Source organism: Lepidochelys kempii, chromosome 1, assembly GCF_965140265.1.
Source record: "Lepidochelys kempii isolate rLepKem1 chromosome 1, rLepKem1.hap2, whole genome shotgun sequence".
NCBI classification, from domain to species: Eukaryota; Metazoa; Chordata; order Testudines; family Cheloniidae; genus Lepidochelys; species Lepidochelys kempii.
The window spans coordinates 123643465-123656857 of NC_133256.1; the positions used below are offsets into that span (position 1 = coordinate 123643465).

At 45.3% G+C, this 13393-nt stretch overlaps 1 protein-coding gene across 2 annotated transcripts; it reads right to left on the bottom strand.

The window, feature by feature from the left end:
• Nucleotides 1-4677: 4677 nt before the first annotated feature.
• On the bottom strand, nt 4678-7868 carry LOC140914903 (uncharacterized). Of its 2 annotated transcripts, XM_073353884.1 has the most exons (3): nt 6765-7868; nt 6182-6298; nt 4678-5409 (listed from the first exon to the last, which is right to left on the bottom strand). In XM_073353884.1, the coding sequence occupies exons 1-3, from the start codon at nt 7785-7787 to the stop codon at nt 4873-4875; spliced, it is 1677 nt and encodes a 558-aa protein (XP_073209985.1). In that variant the 5' UTR covers nt 7788-7868; the 3' UTR covers nt 4678-4872. The 2 variants fall into 2 exon arrangements, with proteins under 2 accessions (XP_073209985.1, XP_073209994.1); XM_073353893.1 differs by lacking the exon at nt 6182-6298.
• Between the last annotated feature and the right edge of the window lie 5525 nt (nt 7869-13393).

Sequence of the window (13393 nt, forward strand, 5' to 3'; positions counted from 1 at the left end):
TAGATGGGGCAAAAATAATGATGCTGGTTAGCCCTAGCTACTGAACCTCAAAAAACTCAGGGTTTGGGTTCAGAGGCTCACCTAAATGTCTAACTGCTTATTCGAGCCCCTTGAGATATATTCACTCCTGCTGTAATTCCATTTACTCCAACAAGCATCAATTTGGCCCTTTAAATCTGCAAACTGGGGCTATGCTTCTGCACCTATTGAAGACAATAGGAGATTTATGATTGTCTACATTTGGACTGGGATGGGGCCCTGGGTGTGGTCATCTTGCAAGATTCCTAGTACATCCCCCTTCCAGTTACCTTGAGAATAGCTTTTCAGTGTATTTCAGCATTTTCCCTATAGTTGAGAAACCATAAAGTATAAAGACAAGTGAAAATGAGAACTTTTTTTTAAGTCATCCAAGCTTTTCATGTCTCAGAGATTTGGTTTGAGTAGTGGCAGTGGTTGGAGTTGCTCTTTATTGTATCTTGAGTGAGCACGTAGGGACAATTCTGTTCTCTGGACAAATACAAATTGCTTAGCTTTAACAGATTTCCATGTTTGTATCTGAGAGCAGATTTCAGCCCTTCATTTTTTGGATACTCCAGTTTGGTTTTAACAGTGAGAAAACTTCTTTATAGTATATGGCTGCTGTGTGACTCCCACTGCTAGCTCTGTACAAAACTTTCAAACAGAACCCAAGACCAAGGAAATCCAGTTTCAGGTGTCATAAAAACGATCCTCTACAAAGGCTGAGCGTGACCAATTTACTCTTTTTTTTTATGCCCCTCAACACCTAAGTATCTGAGCACCTCTCAAGACTTAAAAATAACCAATAATATTGATCTTTCTCTCATTCCAACCTGCTGGGAAGAAAGAGAATGTTACTCTATTTGATTGTTGAATTTTGTGTGTGTTGGTTTGTATGTCAGAAGACTTTACTGTGGGGAAAGCCAAGCTGAAGAAAATAATTTTGCATTGAGTTCTGAACACAGTGAGGTTAGTAGATTCTTGTTTCTCCAGGTAGCAAATTGCACATTTTAGGTATAACTCTGGTAAAAGCTCAGGGCCAAGATTTTCATAAAGGTGTGCCCGAAGTTAAGGGCCAACATTTTTACACCGAGGAGCCTAACTTCAGGCTCCAACGTCCATATTTAGAACCCTAAAGATGGGGTTTACAAAAGTCCCATTGAAATGAAGGGAAGCTGATGGATGCATAGGACTTTTTGACAGGTGTCAGTAAAGACTAAATTCTTCATTATCTCACTTAGAAAAGACAGGTTGGATACTAGGTGGTATTTGCCAGGTCATTAGCTGGTAGATTTTTGTATGGCTGGTAGATTCCCTCTATCAGAGGAGATGTTGACAGTGCATAAAATTTTAAATAATGCCTAAGTCCCAGTGAAAGTCACTTCTGAAAAGGGGACTCAGGCTCTTAAGTCACTTATACCTGTTAGTAATCCCATATGTTCCCTACTGTCTTTGATTATCCAGGGATCAGGGGCCCAGATGTTTATCTCGTTTGTTGTCAGTGACTCTGTGATTACTACTTGTGTGAAAGGGCCACATTCGTGGAAGGAGAGCTTTTGTGGTTTTGGCCCAATAGTCAACTTCTCGGTCTTGGCAGCCCCTAACACATCCCAGATATGCATGATCTTCTTGATGAAATAAATAGTTAATTCTCTCAGCAAGACAGGTTGGCTTTGGAGCTGAGTGCAGATCATCTGGGTTTGTGAGATGATTTGCAACTTTGGGAAGATTTGGGAGCTGTGACTGTGTCATCTTTTTGGCAGATAGGATATAGGATCTTTGGCCAAGAGCCACAAAGGTATTGAGGAGCCTAAATACCATTGTAGATCTGGGCCTTTATGCCTACTTTGCAGTGGAGTTACATCTTTGCAAGAATTCTTTCTGTCCAATCAATTTATCAGATCAGGTTTTTCACAAGTTTATTTCCAACAGTCATTGGTGAGTTTGGGGATGGAAAGGGATGCTTTGGTGTTATAGTACCTATAGCAGCAGTCAAGAAGTACATATAGATATTCATTAGTTTTACTCCATGGCATCTTGGCTGGACAGAGCTTTCCTTTGGCAGGGTCTAAGAGTATCTTGATTACACCATGGAGATGGGTGTCTCTGAAGACAGAAGTGGTTTAACCAAAATAGGGAAACAGGTCCTTCATTATTTATATCTACCAGTAGCCCAAGGGCCCAGTCCAGACATTGCTGTCTGTGTGTGTCAAAAAGTTATCTCTGAGAAACCTAAGGTGGAGAATTTCAGAGAGGAGGCTTTGGACCATTGCATCAGAGGTTTCCCAAGACTCAGAGTCTTGTGAGTTGTATCACCATGTGAGAGGATGTCTCTATCAGCTCCTTTGCAAAACATTTTTTATATTAACAACATGCCCGGTTAGTTTTGACTCTGAACTCACCATTTAAATGGATACCCTCATTTTATTTCTAATGAGGTTTTCCTACATTTGAGTTCAGAGGGCTTGGTCCTCCTAGGAACCATGATGAATAGAATATCTTGGGAGGATAAGATGAACTAATACCAAATGATGGAATGAGTCAGTCAGGGTTCTGCACCAATAAGACTATGGGTAGTGAAGGGCTTAATGACCACACATCTCATGTTGATCAGCCTAGGGCTGAGGCCCTGTTGCTTGTTATGGGCCCATGTGAGGTAGCTGTTTGCTGTTTGCACACGACCATGTAATGATCTTCTTTCTAAGAACTTGTTGACTGGTTTCCTCCGTTTGTTCCCATTATGGCTTGTGTTGGGATGCAGGTGGGCTGTTGGCCTGGTTTGCAGTAGTGGTGGATTAATGACATGTTAATTACCTAGAAAGCGGCAAGATCGTTCAAATCCCCTTGCTTAACGGAATTATATTAAAGTGCATTGTCAGTGAATATATGAGATATGTTAGATGCCCAAGGTATTGCTAAGTCTTTTGGACACTACTGAACACAGTCCTGTTGCTGGTGAAGCTTCAACCCAGGGTGGTGAAAAGTGGGGTTGCAGGTGGGAGCTTTTATAATATGTTAAGTATTTTAGATGCAGTCATTAGGCTGCTCATAGTTGTGGTGCAGACAGAAGTGGTGTAGCTTATGTCCTGAGGTGGTGTTGGTTCCCAACGACGTAGAAGGGCTCTGTTTGGCTTCCTGCTATGAGGTGAGTGGGGAGAGAACAGGGAGATGTTTCTTGGCTCAGGGTTTCAAAGTTCTCAGATGCAGGAAAAGCAGCTACTCAGAGCTGATCTATACTTAAAATGTAGGTCAACATAGCTACGGCTCTCAAGGGTGTGAAAAATCCACCCCCTCCCCTGAGTTCTGCAGCTATGCTAATTTAACCCCTAGTGTAGATGCAGCTAGGTCAATGGAAGAATGCTTTCATCAAACTAGTTACCATTGCTTGGGGAAGTGGTGTTTCTACAGTGACAGAAAACCCTCTTCTATCGGTGTAGGCTGTGTCTATATTATAGTGTTATACCAGCATAGCTAAGGCACTCGTACATGGCCTATGAGGCCTCATTCTGCTTCTAAGGGAAAGCAGGTTGGTTGTGTGCTACTTACTGCTGGTTGAGTTTCTAGCTAATTATTTAAAAAATCATAGTAGTTGGGGAGGTTTTTCCTTTCCTGTGTCTGTTGTTGCTAGGAGGGAAGGACAGAAGTGGAGAGTCCTATCCCACAACAAGTACCTGATTTTCCCTCAGGGCTTGTCTTCACTTACCAGGGGATTGATGCATGGCGATCAATCCACCAGGGGTTGATTTAGCGGCTCTGGTGTAGACCTGCTAAATCGACCACTGATCACTCTCCTGTCGACTCCGGTACTCCACTGGAACAAGAAGCACAAGGTAAGGCAATGGGAGAGTTTCTCCCATTGACCCAGCGCGGTGTAGACACTGCAATAAGTCAATCTAAGGTACGTCGACTCCAGCTACGTTACTCACGTAGCTGGAGTTGCATAACTTAGGTTGACTTAGCCCCATAGAGTAGACCTGCCTGTTGCGGTTCAGTGATGAGACAGAACACAGCTTTATGCAAGCAAACAGGCTGGTCAGCGGAGATGGGCTGTTCTGCCCCCCCGCCTTCCACCTTCTCCTTTTATTATATTTCTCCCCCTAAGCATTACACACTGCTACACAAAGGAATGTATGACGTTGATTCATATGCTTAGTTACCATCCTCTATCTACTACAATCCTGGTTCTCAGGCCTTGAGCCCAGGCTAAAGAAACCTCCCACAGTTGCTGTCCAAACAATCAAGTTCTCAGGGTTCATATCTAGCCCTTGTCCTTGGATAGAGCAATGTGTGCATTGCTCCTAGGAAACAGTCAGGGTGTGCCCCGCCTGCTTCCAGGTGGAATAGCTAGACATTAACCCTTCATCTCCCCTTTTTTTGTTTATTGAAGTTGGCCATCTCATGGTAGCCGCCAATTTGTTTTGTCATGCTATTTAACTCCCAGACAGACAAGGACATAACCTGGGGAGCTTTCCAGGGCAAAATTTTACAAAGTCTTAACAAGGAAGGAATACATTGTACACAGCAACAACAAAAAATAAGCCCAATGATTACAAACACAAAATAACCAAAAGCTTAACATCTGCAATATAATCATCTAAAAGGGGTACACTTCTTTTACTACAATTGTAACCAGCAAAAGGCAATATAAATGTCATTCTACTAAGACAGCAAAGGGTGCCATCACTTAAATTTGCAGGAATATTATTAAAGGTGCATGAACCACAAGTAAAAACCCATCCTGATGGTAGGATGATATGGCCATAATTATATGAAACATTAACAGCATGGGAACAATTTAAAAGGGATTGAGAAATTTTTGACAGCCCAATGGCACCTTTGTACTAGTGCAGTTAACTACACGCGCACAGGTGACATTGTGAGCCCCGGCCGGGTACGGTGTGTGGAGGGATATAGCCGTGCGAGGCAGAATATAGTTGGCCGGGCCCCAATTAACCATGCTAGAGTACTGGGAGAAAAGATTAGCATAAGCAAAGAGCAGTATCTTATTCTCCTTCGGGCTTGTAACGGGGGAGGTGCTTCCGAGCCAACCCCTACAGGAAATAGCAGGCACAAAAGGCACACAATCATCACAGAATTAGCAGTGATTTGGGCGAGAATCGCCACAAACAAAGTCTTAGGAGTTTCTGGCTGCTGATCTGCTGCCAGTTTTCGTTGAGCCGTGGCGACCAATGCTTTTACTGCTCCCCATGTCACGGGCTGGCTTGGGACGCTACGCCTCCTCCGTTTCCGTCCCGCCGTTGTCAACTCGGGGGGCAACGCGGTCTCCTCCAAGGTCAGCTGAAACTCTGGTATGGGATTCGACAGCCCCTGGTGCCATGCCATGTTGTTTAAGTGCTGGTCGCACACACCGGGCTGGAACCCACAACGGTCCTGCAGGGAGAGACACAGCAGCATATCCCCAACCCCAAGTGATTAGAGGTGCTGGGCCCAGCCACTGTGGATCGGGCAGCTGACGGTAAAAGACACGCGGTCTTTCCAGTACCTCAGATTTGTGAAAATGCTGATCCGCAGGGGTCTGCTGATCTGCATTCAGTGTTAAATTATTTAAAGTAAACAAGAGAATATACATCTGTTGTTGAATGTCTCCTAAGGTTCGGAGACGCAGCTCCCCTTGTTTTAATTGTTTATCTAGCAAGGTTTTGAGTGTGCGATTGGCACGTTCAACAATGGCTTGGCCCGTGGAATTATAAGGGATTCCGTGTTTGAGACGGACGTCCCAGCGGGCACAAAAGGTGGAGAGGGCTGCAGAGCAGTAGGCTGGGGCATTATCTGTTTTAATTTGGCAAGGGCGACCCATAACAGAAAAGCAGGCCAGCAAATGGTGAATAACTTTGTTAGTGGCTTCCCCACGTTGTGGGGTTGCCCAAAGGAAGCCTGAATAAGTATCAACGGAAACATGTAAAAATGAATAGGGGCGGAATTGTGGTACATGAGTAACATCCATTTGCCACAGCTGATTTGCTGCGGTACCTCGGGGGTTAACGGCATAAGAAAAAGTAGGAGCAGCAGCAGCACAGTGGGGGCAGGAACGAACAATGGAACGTGCATGATCAGCAGGAATGTGAAACTGCCGGGCCAAAACAGAGGCAGACTGATGAAAAAAGGCATGGCTTTCAATGGGGTCAGAAAAAAGGGAATTTACCTGACCACGCAACGCGCGATCGGCGCGTGCATTGCCCTCAGTGAGTGGCCCAGGCAGAGGGGTATGACTGCGAATATGAGCAACAAAGTAAGGGAAATGACGAGTGGCAAGAAGATGCTGTAAAGACAAAAACAGGCGAAGGAGGTCTGCCTCAACCTGAGGGGTAATGAGGGCAAGGGGTAAATGATCAATTACCTGATAAACATAATGGGTATCCACAATTAAATTAAAGGGACAATCAGCAAAAAGTTGAAAGGCCAAAATAACAGCAGCCAATTCTGAACGCTGTGCAGAATGCTGAGGCAGTGTAAAACGAGAATGCCAACGAGGGGGGTCACCCAACTGATAAGTGACTACACCTCGGTGGGGAGAGCCATCAGATGTTAATATCGAGGGTGGTGTCTAACTTTGTAAGTAAATCACGGCCCCAAATATTGAGGTGGACAGGGAGCACAAAAGGGCGGATTGTAGCAAGGGCACGGCCTCCTGGTTTAGAGACCGTGACCCAAGACAAACTTTGGCGCCCGGGTTTGCTACCCCCAATCCCCCACAACTCTTTAGAAGGAACCGTAGGCCAACTAACCGGCCACTCCAGATCACGAATCACTGTAACGTCAGCTCCAGTGTCCACCAGCCCTGTAAAAGGAACATCATTTAAGAGAAGTATTAACTGAGGTTTCGAGGGGCAGACTGACATTGTCAGAGCAACAAGTGGAGAAGACGCGCTGTGAGACGGCGAGTGAGACAACGTAGATCCAAAGCCTCCTCCGCCCCGAGTTCGATCCTCGGCAGCTGGCACCTGATAGGGGACTAAAATCAACTGTGCAATTGACCGTCCACGCGGGAGCGACTGTGGAAGATGAGTCCACACCTGAACCTTAATAATGCCAGTGTAATCAGCATCAATGACCCCTGGAATGACAAAAAAGCCCCGTTTCCCAGCATGTGAGCGAGGGAGAACAAGACCTACAAAGCCGGCAGGGAGAGGTCCCATCACCTGTGTAGGTATGGCACAGACCTCCCCTGGCAGCCAAAAGTCAGTGTCCTCCTGCAATCTGTTGGTAAAATCCAAAAAGGACTCTAAGGCACCCTGACGGATACTGACAAAGCTTTTGGTAGGCTTGCCTGAATCCGGGACCTTCTTAAAAGCGTGCTGGGCACAGGTGGAAATAATGGGGAAGACGGCCTGAGGGAGTTGAGACTGCATCTCAATAGTAGCAAACTGGCCCTCCCCTGCCAAATGCTCATAAATGATACCTTGCTCTCTATATACCTGGGCTTGGCGTTCTGCCATCTGCCGATACTCACTAAGCCAAATAACATACTGACTGGGTGACAACATCATGCGCAGCAGCGTTTTCCAATCCTCAGGGATTAGGGAGTACCCAGCACCCATCCCTTCAATGAGACCACGCACAAAGGTGCTAGTCAGGCCAAATTCACGAATTGCTTTCTTTACCTCTCTAACCACCGAGTATGGCAGAGTGGTCCAGGTGCCCACGGGGTTGCCCTGGTCATCATTCTGCCAGGTCACCGGGCAAACGGAGACCAGATCAGCCAGCTCCTCTGCTGTAAGATCTGATCGAGCTTTCGCTGCGTGAACCATTTGTTGCACCAGCGAAAGCTTCTGAGCAGATGCAGATGACTCTCCGGGGGGCCCCACGCGGGGAGGGTGATCACACACCGGCTCCGGTGGGGAAGGCCAGGAAGGCGGTGGTAATAGAGGCACTGGGGGCGAAGCAGGGGGAGGGATGGCTGCAGGAGCGGACGGGGGTGGCAGGATCGGCAGCTCCTCTGTTGGGGCTGGAGAGGGCCTTTCCGAGGCGACACGCTGTGTCGCATCGCCAGGAGGGGGGATGGCTGCAGGGGCGGACGGGGGCGGCGAGAGCACCAGCCTCGCGAGGGAGGGTCTGTCCGAGGCGACACGCTGTACCACGTCGCGGCAGAGGTGCCAGGCATGTAAAGCCTGCACGGGTGCCCGAGGCTCTTTGTGCAATGTCTGGCCCAATCGCTCCCAGTCCGCTAGCTTAAGGCTTCCAGCTTCAGGATACCACGGGCACTTGGCACGCACCTCCTGTAGCAGGAGAGTGAGTTCTCGAGCCGGGCAGTCATGCTGAGCCTTACGCAGCAAATACTGCAGCTCATTACGGTGTTGCACTTGCAAAGCAGAGAGGGAGCTTCCCATACTTACCACAATGAAAAATACTCACCAGGATCCACGAAGTGGATGAGTGACGCGTCTGAAACCCTTGCCGGGCGAGGTGAGTGCTGAGGGCCCCACGTTGGGCGCCAGTTGTTGCGGTTCAGTGATGAGACAGAACACAGCTTTATGCAAGCAAACAGGCTGGTCAGCGGAGATGGGCTGTTCTGCCCCCCTGCCTTCCACCTTCTCCTTTTATTATATTTCTCCCCCTAAGCATTACACACTGCTACACAAAGGAATGTATGACGTTGATTCATATGCTTAGTTACCATCCTCTATCTACTACAATCCTGGTTCTCAGGCCTTGAGCCCAGGCTAAAGAAACCTCCCACAGTTGCTGTCCAAACAATCAAGTTCTCAGGGTTCATATCTAGCCCTTGTCCTTGGATAGCGCAATGTGTGCATTGCTCCTAGGAAACAGTCAGGGTGTGCCCCGCCTGCTTCCAGGTGGAATAGCTAGACATTAACCCTTCATCTGCCCTTTGATATAATCAGAGGCAGATCTAATGGGCAGCCAATTAAGCAATGTTGACCAGGCCCACCAGCTAATGTATACATACAGCTGTAATGCTCAGAGAGTGCTTCAAAGCTGGGAGCTCAGCAGAGCTCACCTCTGGCTACACAGAACTGGGGCTCTCCTCTTTCCTGCAGGCCATGTTCTTCCCTCATTGTAGACTGACTCGGTTACTTTGCATCTGTTTTGGGGTGGGAAGGATTTAAGCCTGCCCAGCCAACTCAGTTGAATCAGCCATGCAATCTCCTTGACTTGGGGATGTGAGGAGAAAATCACCACTGTTCTGGGAGCAAAATTAGTGGAGCATCTCTCTTGTTTGGGGGGAAAGAAATCATTCAACAGTCTTCTCCTTTGAAAGTTTGGAGGGTGGGACAAAGAGAGAGGAGACTTGACAGTACGGAAAGAAGATTGAAGAAAAAACCCACAAACCCTTCACATGGGGTTGGAAATTATGGTCCTTATCTCCTGGTGGATGAGAAGAGAAATGGAAAGGCCCCCAATTTCCAAGAACAGCCACATGAGTGTAGGTAGCATCATGGGTAGTGAGTGAGTGGAAGAATAAGTGGGGGTAGAGTTTGGAGGAAAGGAAGGAGATAGAAAACAACTGAGAGAGGGAGTGGGTAAGATTGATATAAAAGAGGGAGATACACTCCTCCATGAGCTCTAACAGGGTGGCTTGTCCTTTAAGGGCTGGGGCTAGCCAAGCCTGATTATAGACTGAGGTATACCTGGGACAGATCTGGGTGACTGTCTCCTAAAGAGCATCAGGAGGCTGCAGTGAAGTGGGGAAATTTAGGAAATTATAGAAAATGTAAAAGGGTCCTGCAGGGAAGTTCTTGAGACCAAAAGAGCTGTGATAGAGAGGAGCCACAGTGAGCAGGAGGCTCCTGCCAGAAACCCAAACTGAGAGGTGAGTTTGGGCCTGAAATCTAGACTATCTTGCTGGCGAAGGCTGAGCTTCAGTCACGTAAAGCTTGGGAGTACTGGGCCCAGCTCCTGCTAGAGACACTAACTAGGAGAAAAGTTTTGTGGCCTGAAAGCCAGAGGACTGAGCTCCAGCTGGGGAAAGTCCGAGAAATGTTGAACAGTGACATACATCTGGGAGGAAGGGCTGGGAACTCCCTGCCTAAAGGAAGCGAGTGAATGGGGTCTAAAGGGCCAGTATATGTGGACTCAGTAAGTGGGACCCCAGAGGGGAATGTTTTAATTACCTGTGGACTACGTGTTAAAGGGCCCTGAAGATGGGAGAAATAGGGCACCACAGAGTGATCTAGGGCCATGAAAGGGTCATCAGGCCTTGTTACAAGAAGGAAGAAGGGGAGAAACTGAAAGGATATGAAGCAAACAGGAAAGAACATAAGACAAAGAAAAGGGTTGGTGGGCAAGGAAGAAAGAAAAGTAACAACTTATTATTACAGCTTATAGTGCAGAAGACCGAGAGAGTGAAATAAAAAAAGAGAGGAAAAGATACACAAAAATACAGAAGGAGGAAAGAAAAGTAGAGAGAAGGAAGAAAAATAGGGAGTACAGTAAGCTTATTAATTTAGATAAAGTTTAATTAACTTACACATTCCCACTTCTTTCTACTGAGAAGGACATATCCACACACAAAATAAGCTTCTCATGAGGCTCCTCCCTTCCTATTGTAACAAACAAATACCCAACACATAGAGATAGTGACCAGAGAAGAAAAACAGCCGTTCCTGGGAGGCGCATAGCACTCCTTAATGTTTTGGTCTCCTAGAACAGAACTTTACCTCTTGTTTAATGGCAAGTGCTTGACTTTGAAGTCCTAGTCTCCCCTGATCACTTTACTTCATAAATTAACGTGTTAATTGTACACACAGTGCTGTCTATTAGGGAGGTGTGTATTTGACAGCCTCCAGCTGTGTATTTGCAGGGATCCTGTTGTAGAAATCATTACAACGAGCAGTTTCACAGCCTTTTTAATGCACTCTTAAAAGTAACAATTATGGAGGCCTTAACATTTGCAGCTGAAACATGTTTCGAGAATGGCTCATTCAGCTGCCTAAGCATGATGTTAGATTCAATTGAAGAATGCCAATTTAGCCTTACGCCACATATCATCCAACTAACACTGTAAGAGCTATTCTTTCTTTAATCCCCCTCCCTGATTCCCCCAACTTTTATAGCATGTACTTCAGAAATTCTTTTGTAATGGGTCCCATCTGTTCTTAATTTCATGCCTAAACACCAAGGGCCAGAATAGGAAACTCTTGCTCACCTTGACTACTTATGTGAGTAACTGCTTATTTGAGTGGTTTGCAGTATGGCCCCAAGAAAGCTTCAAGTACATTTCATTTATTCATAGCAAATTTATTTGACCTTTCAAATGTACTGGCCACTACTACAATTAATTTTTCTAGTTTTGTGACACTCATGAGCAGAGTGGCCATCTGTTTCTACAAGTCTTGGATTTTCCCTCCCAGTCTACTCGGCTGTTGATTCAAACACCTGCAATAATAAGTAAATAACTTTTTTAAAATTAGAGAAACTACAGTCCAGCTGATGTTGAAAATATAAACCTACTGTAAAACAAAAATTACCATTCCACTGCATACTTTTCTTACCAATTAAAACTACAGGGGCAGCTCTAAAACATTATCCATGAGTTGGTATAATGGTATCCATAAAGGCTCCCATACCTACCATCAAGACACACAGCCTAATCAACAGCTGATAAATTACTTTTTACCTCTACAACCAAATGTATGTTGGGGATGGGAGAATGGAGGGGGAATAATAAACATCTCATAGGGTCGGATACAAACACCTGCATTTTCAGCTGGACCCGTGTACCTGTGGCTGCAGCTAGAATAAGTTTGGCAAGAAAACAAAAGTAAGCAGTTTCCCTTCCCCTTCTCACACAAACTTCTTGTTTCTAAAACCAGAAAAAGAAAATCATCAAAAGGCCAAAAAAAAAAAAAAATTCAGTGGAACTCAAAGATGCTTGACCCAGGGAGACAGAGATCTCTGTAATATAAACAGAAAAAAAAAAAAAGAGGGAAATAGCTTGCAGACGAATAATTGGGGAAGCTTGACCCTGGTATTGAGGGAGAGAGAGAAGAATGAAGACTTGTGAAATGTAAATGAAAAATACTTCAGTATAAGCATTTACAGACCAACTAGAATCCCACCTAGCCACAGAATGCTTCAATATGTATTTTTTAAAAGCAATTTAAGGTGCTGCTTATTTTAACAATAACTTCACAGAACTCTGTAATTTGTGATTTAAAATCCATTGAGTAGCTACATACAATCTCTCACAGGTATTCTATTTCCACAAGTCCTTTAAAGTAGGCAACATTCTGAACAGGCATCCCTACGTTACAGAGCATTCTCCTTGAACATACAGGGAACCTGCACAGCTGGAATAACACAGTTGGTTCTAAAGCATTTGAAACATAAAATCAAGATTAAGATTAACTGAAACATTTTTCTTAGTGATAAATTTAAGCAAATTGAATGTAATTGCCTCGGTTTCATTCAAAGCCAGGGTCTGAGCCGACGTTCCACTGAAGTATTCTTCCTGGCTTTTGCAAGCCTAAGTACATGACATCATTTGGACAATTTGCACATATTTATACAATTTGTCATCATTTTGTCCTTACAGTCTGGAGAGCTACAGGATTTGCCTGCAGGCTTACTTTTCCCCCTGCACAGGATGCTTTATGAGAATCATGTGCTTGCAATACTATTTTTAAAAACTGAAAAATGTAAGTAAACATTGGGAACCTACTTCATAGTTAAGGGCTGATATGAAGAACATATCTTAGCAGATAAATGGGAGCTTGAAAATTCTAAACCTCAGCAAGGATGCAGACACAAAAGCTTTCTTTCTAAGGCTACTTTTGACTTGGGCCTTGATAGCATGGGCCAGGAGTAGTATTTCTGTAGGGGTAGGTTAATTTTGTTGTAAGTACCAAATGTAATCTACTCCGGTAAGTATCATTTTATTGTATGACTTTGCACAAGACTAAAGGATTATCAAAAGTATTAGGGCACCAACGGACACAGGCTTCATGGAACTCAAAGCCTGGGTTTGTTAACAGCAGTACTATGCATATTCGGGGCTTTCCTCAGACTGGATAGCTAGACCTGGACTGCATCCAGTCAGTAAGGCCCTGATCCTGATCATTGTCTTCAATGAGCCTAGGATCAAGCCCTAATCGAATCATGCCAACAGTTTGTAATTTTCTGAATGGTGTCTCAGTACAAACCGTAAAAATTTAGAGTTACAAGGGACTGCAAGAGGTCATCTACTTGACCCCCCCCATCCCCCCCCGCGCTATGACAGGACCATCCCTGACTGGCGGTTTTCTAACCTGTTCTTTGAAACCTCCAAGGACAGGGATTCCATAACCTCCTTAGGTAACCTGTCCTAGTGCTTCTCTATCCTGGTTTGGAGGGGACGTTGGGAGGGGAGGATGAGAGTGACATGCCATACTTTAGGGGAGTAATATGTACACTTGGA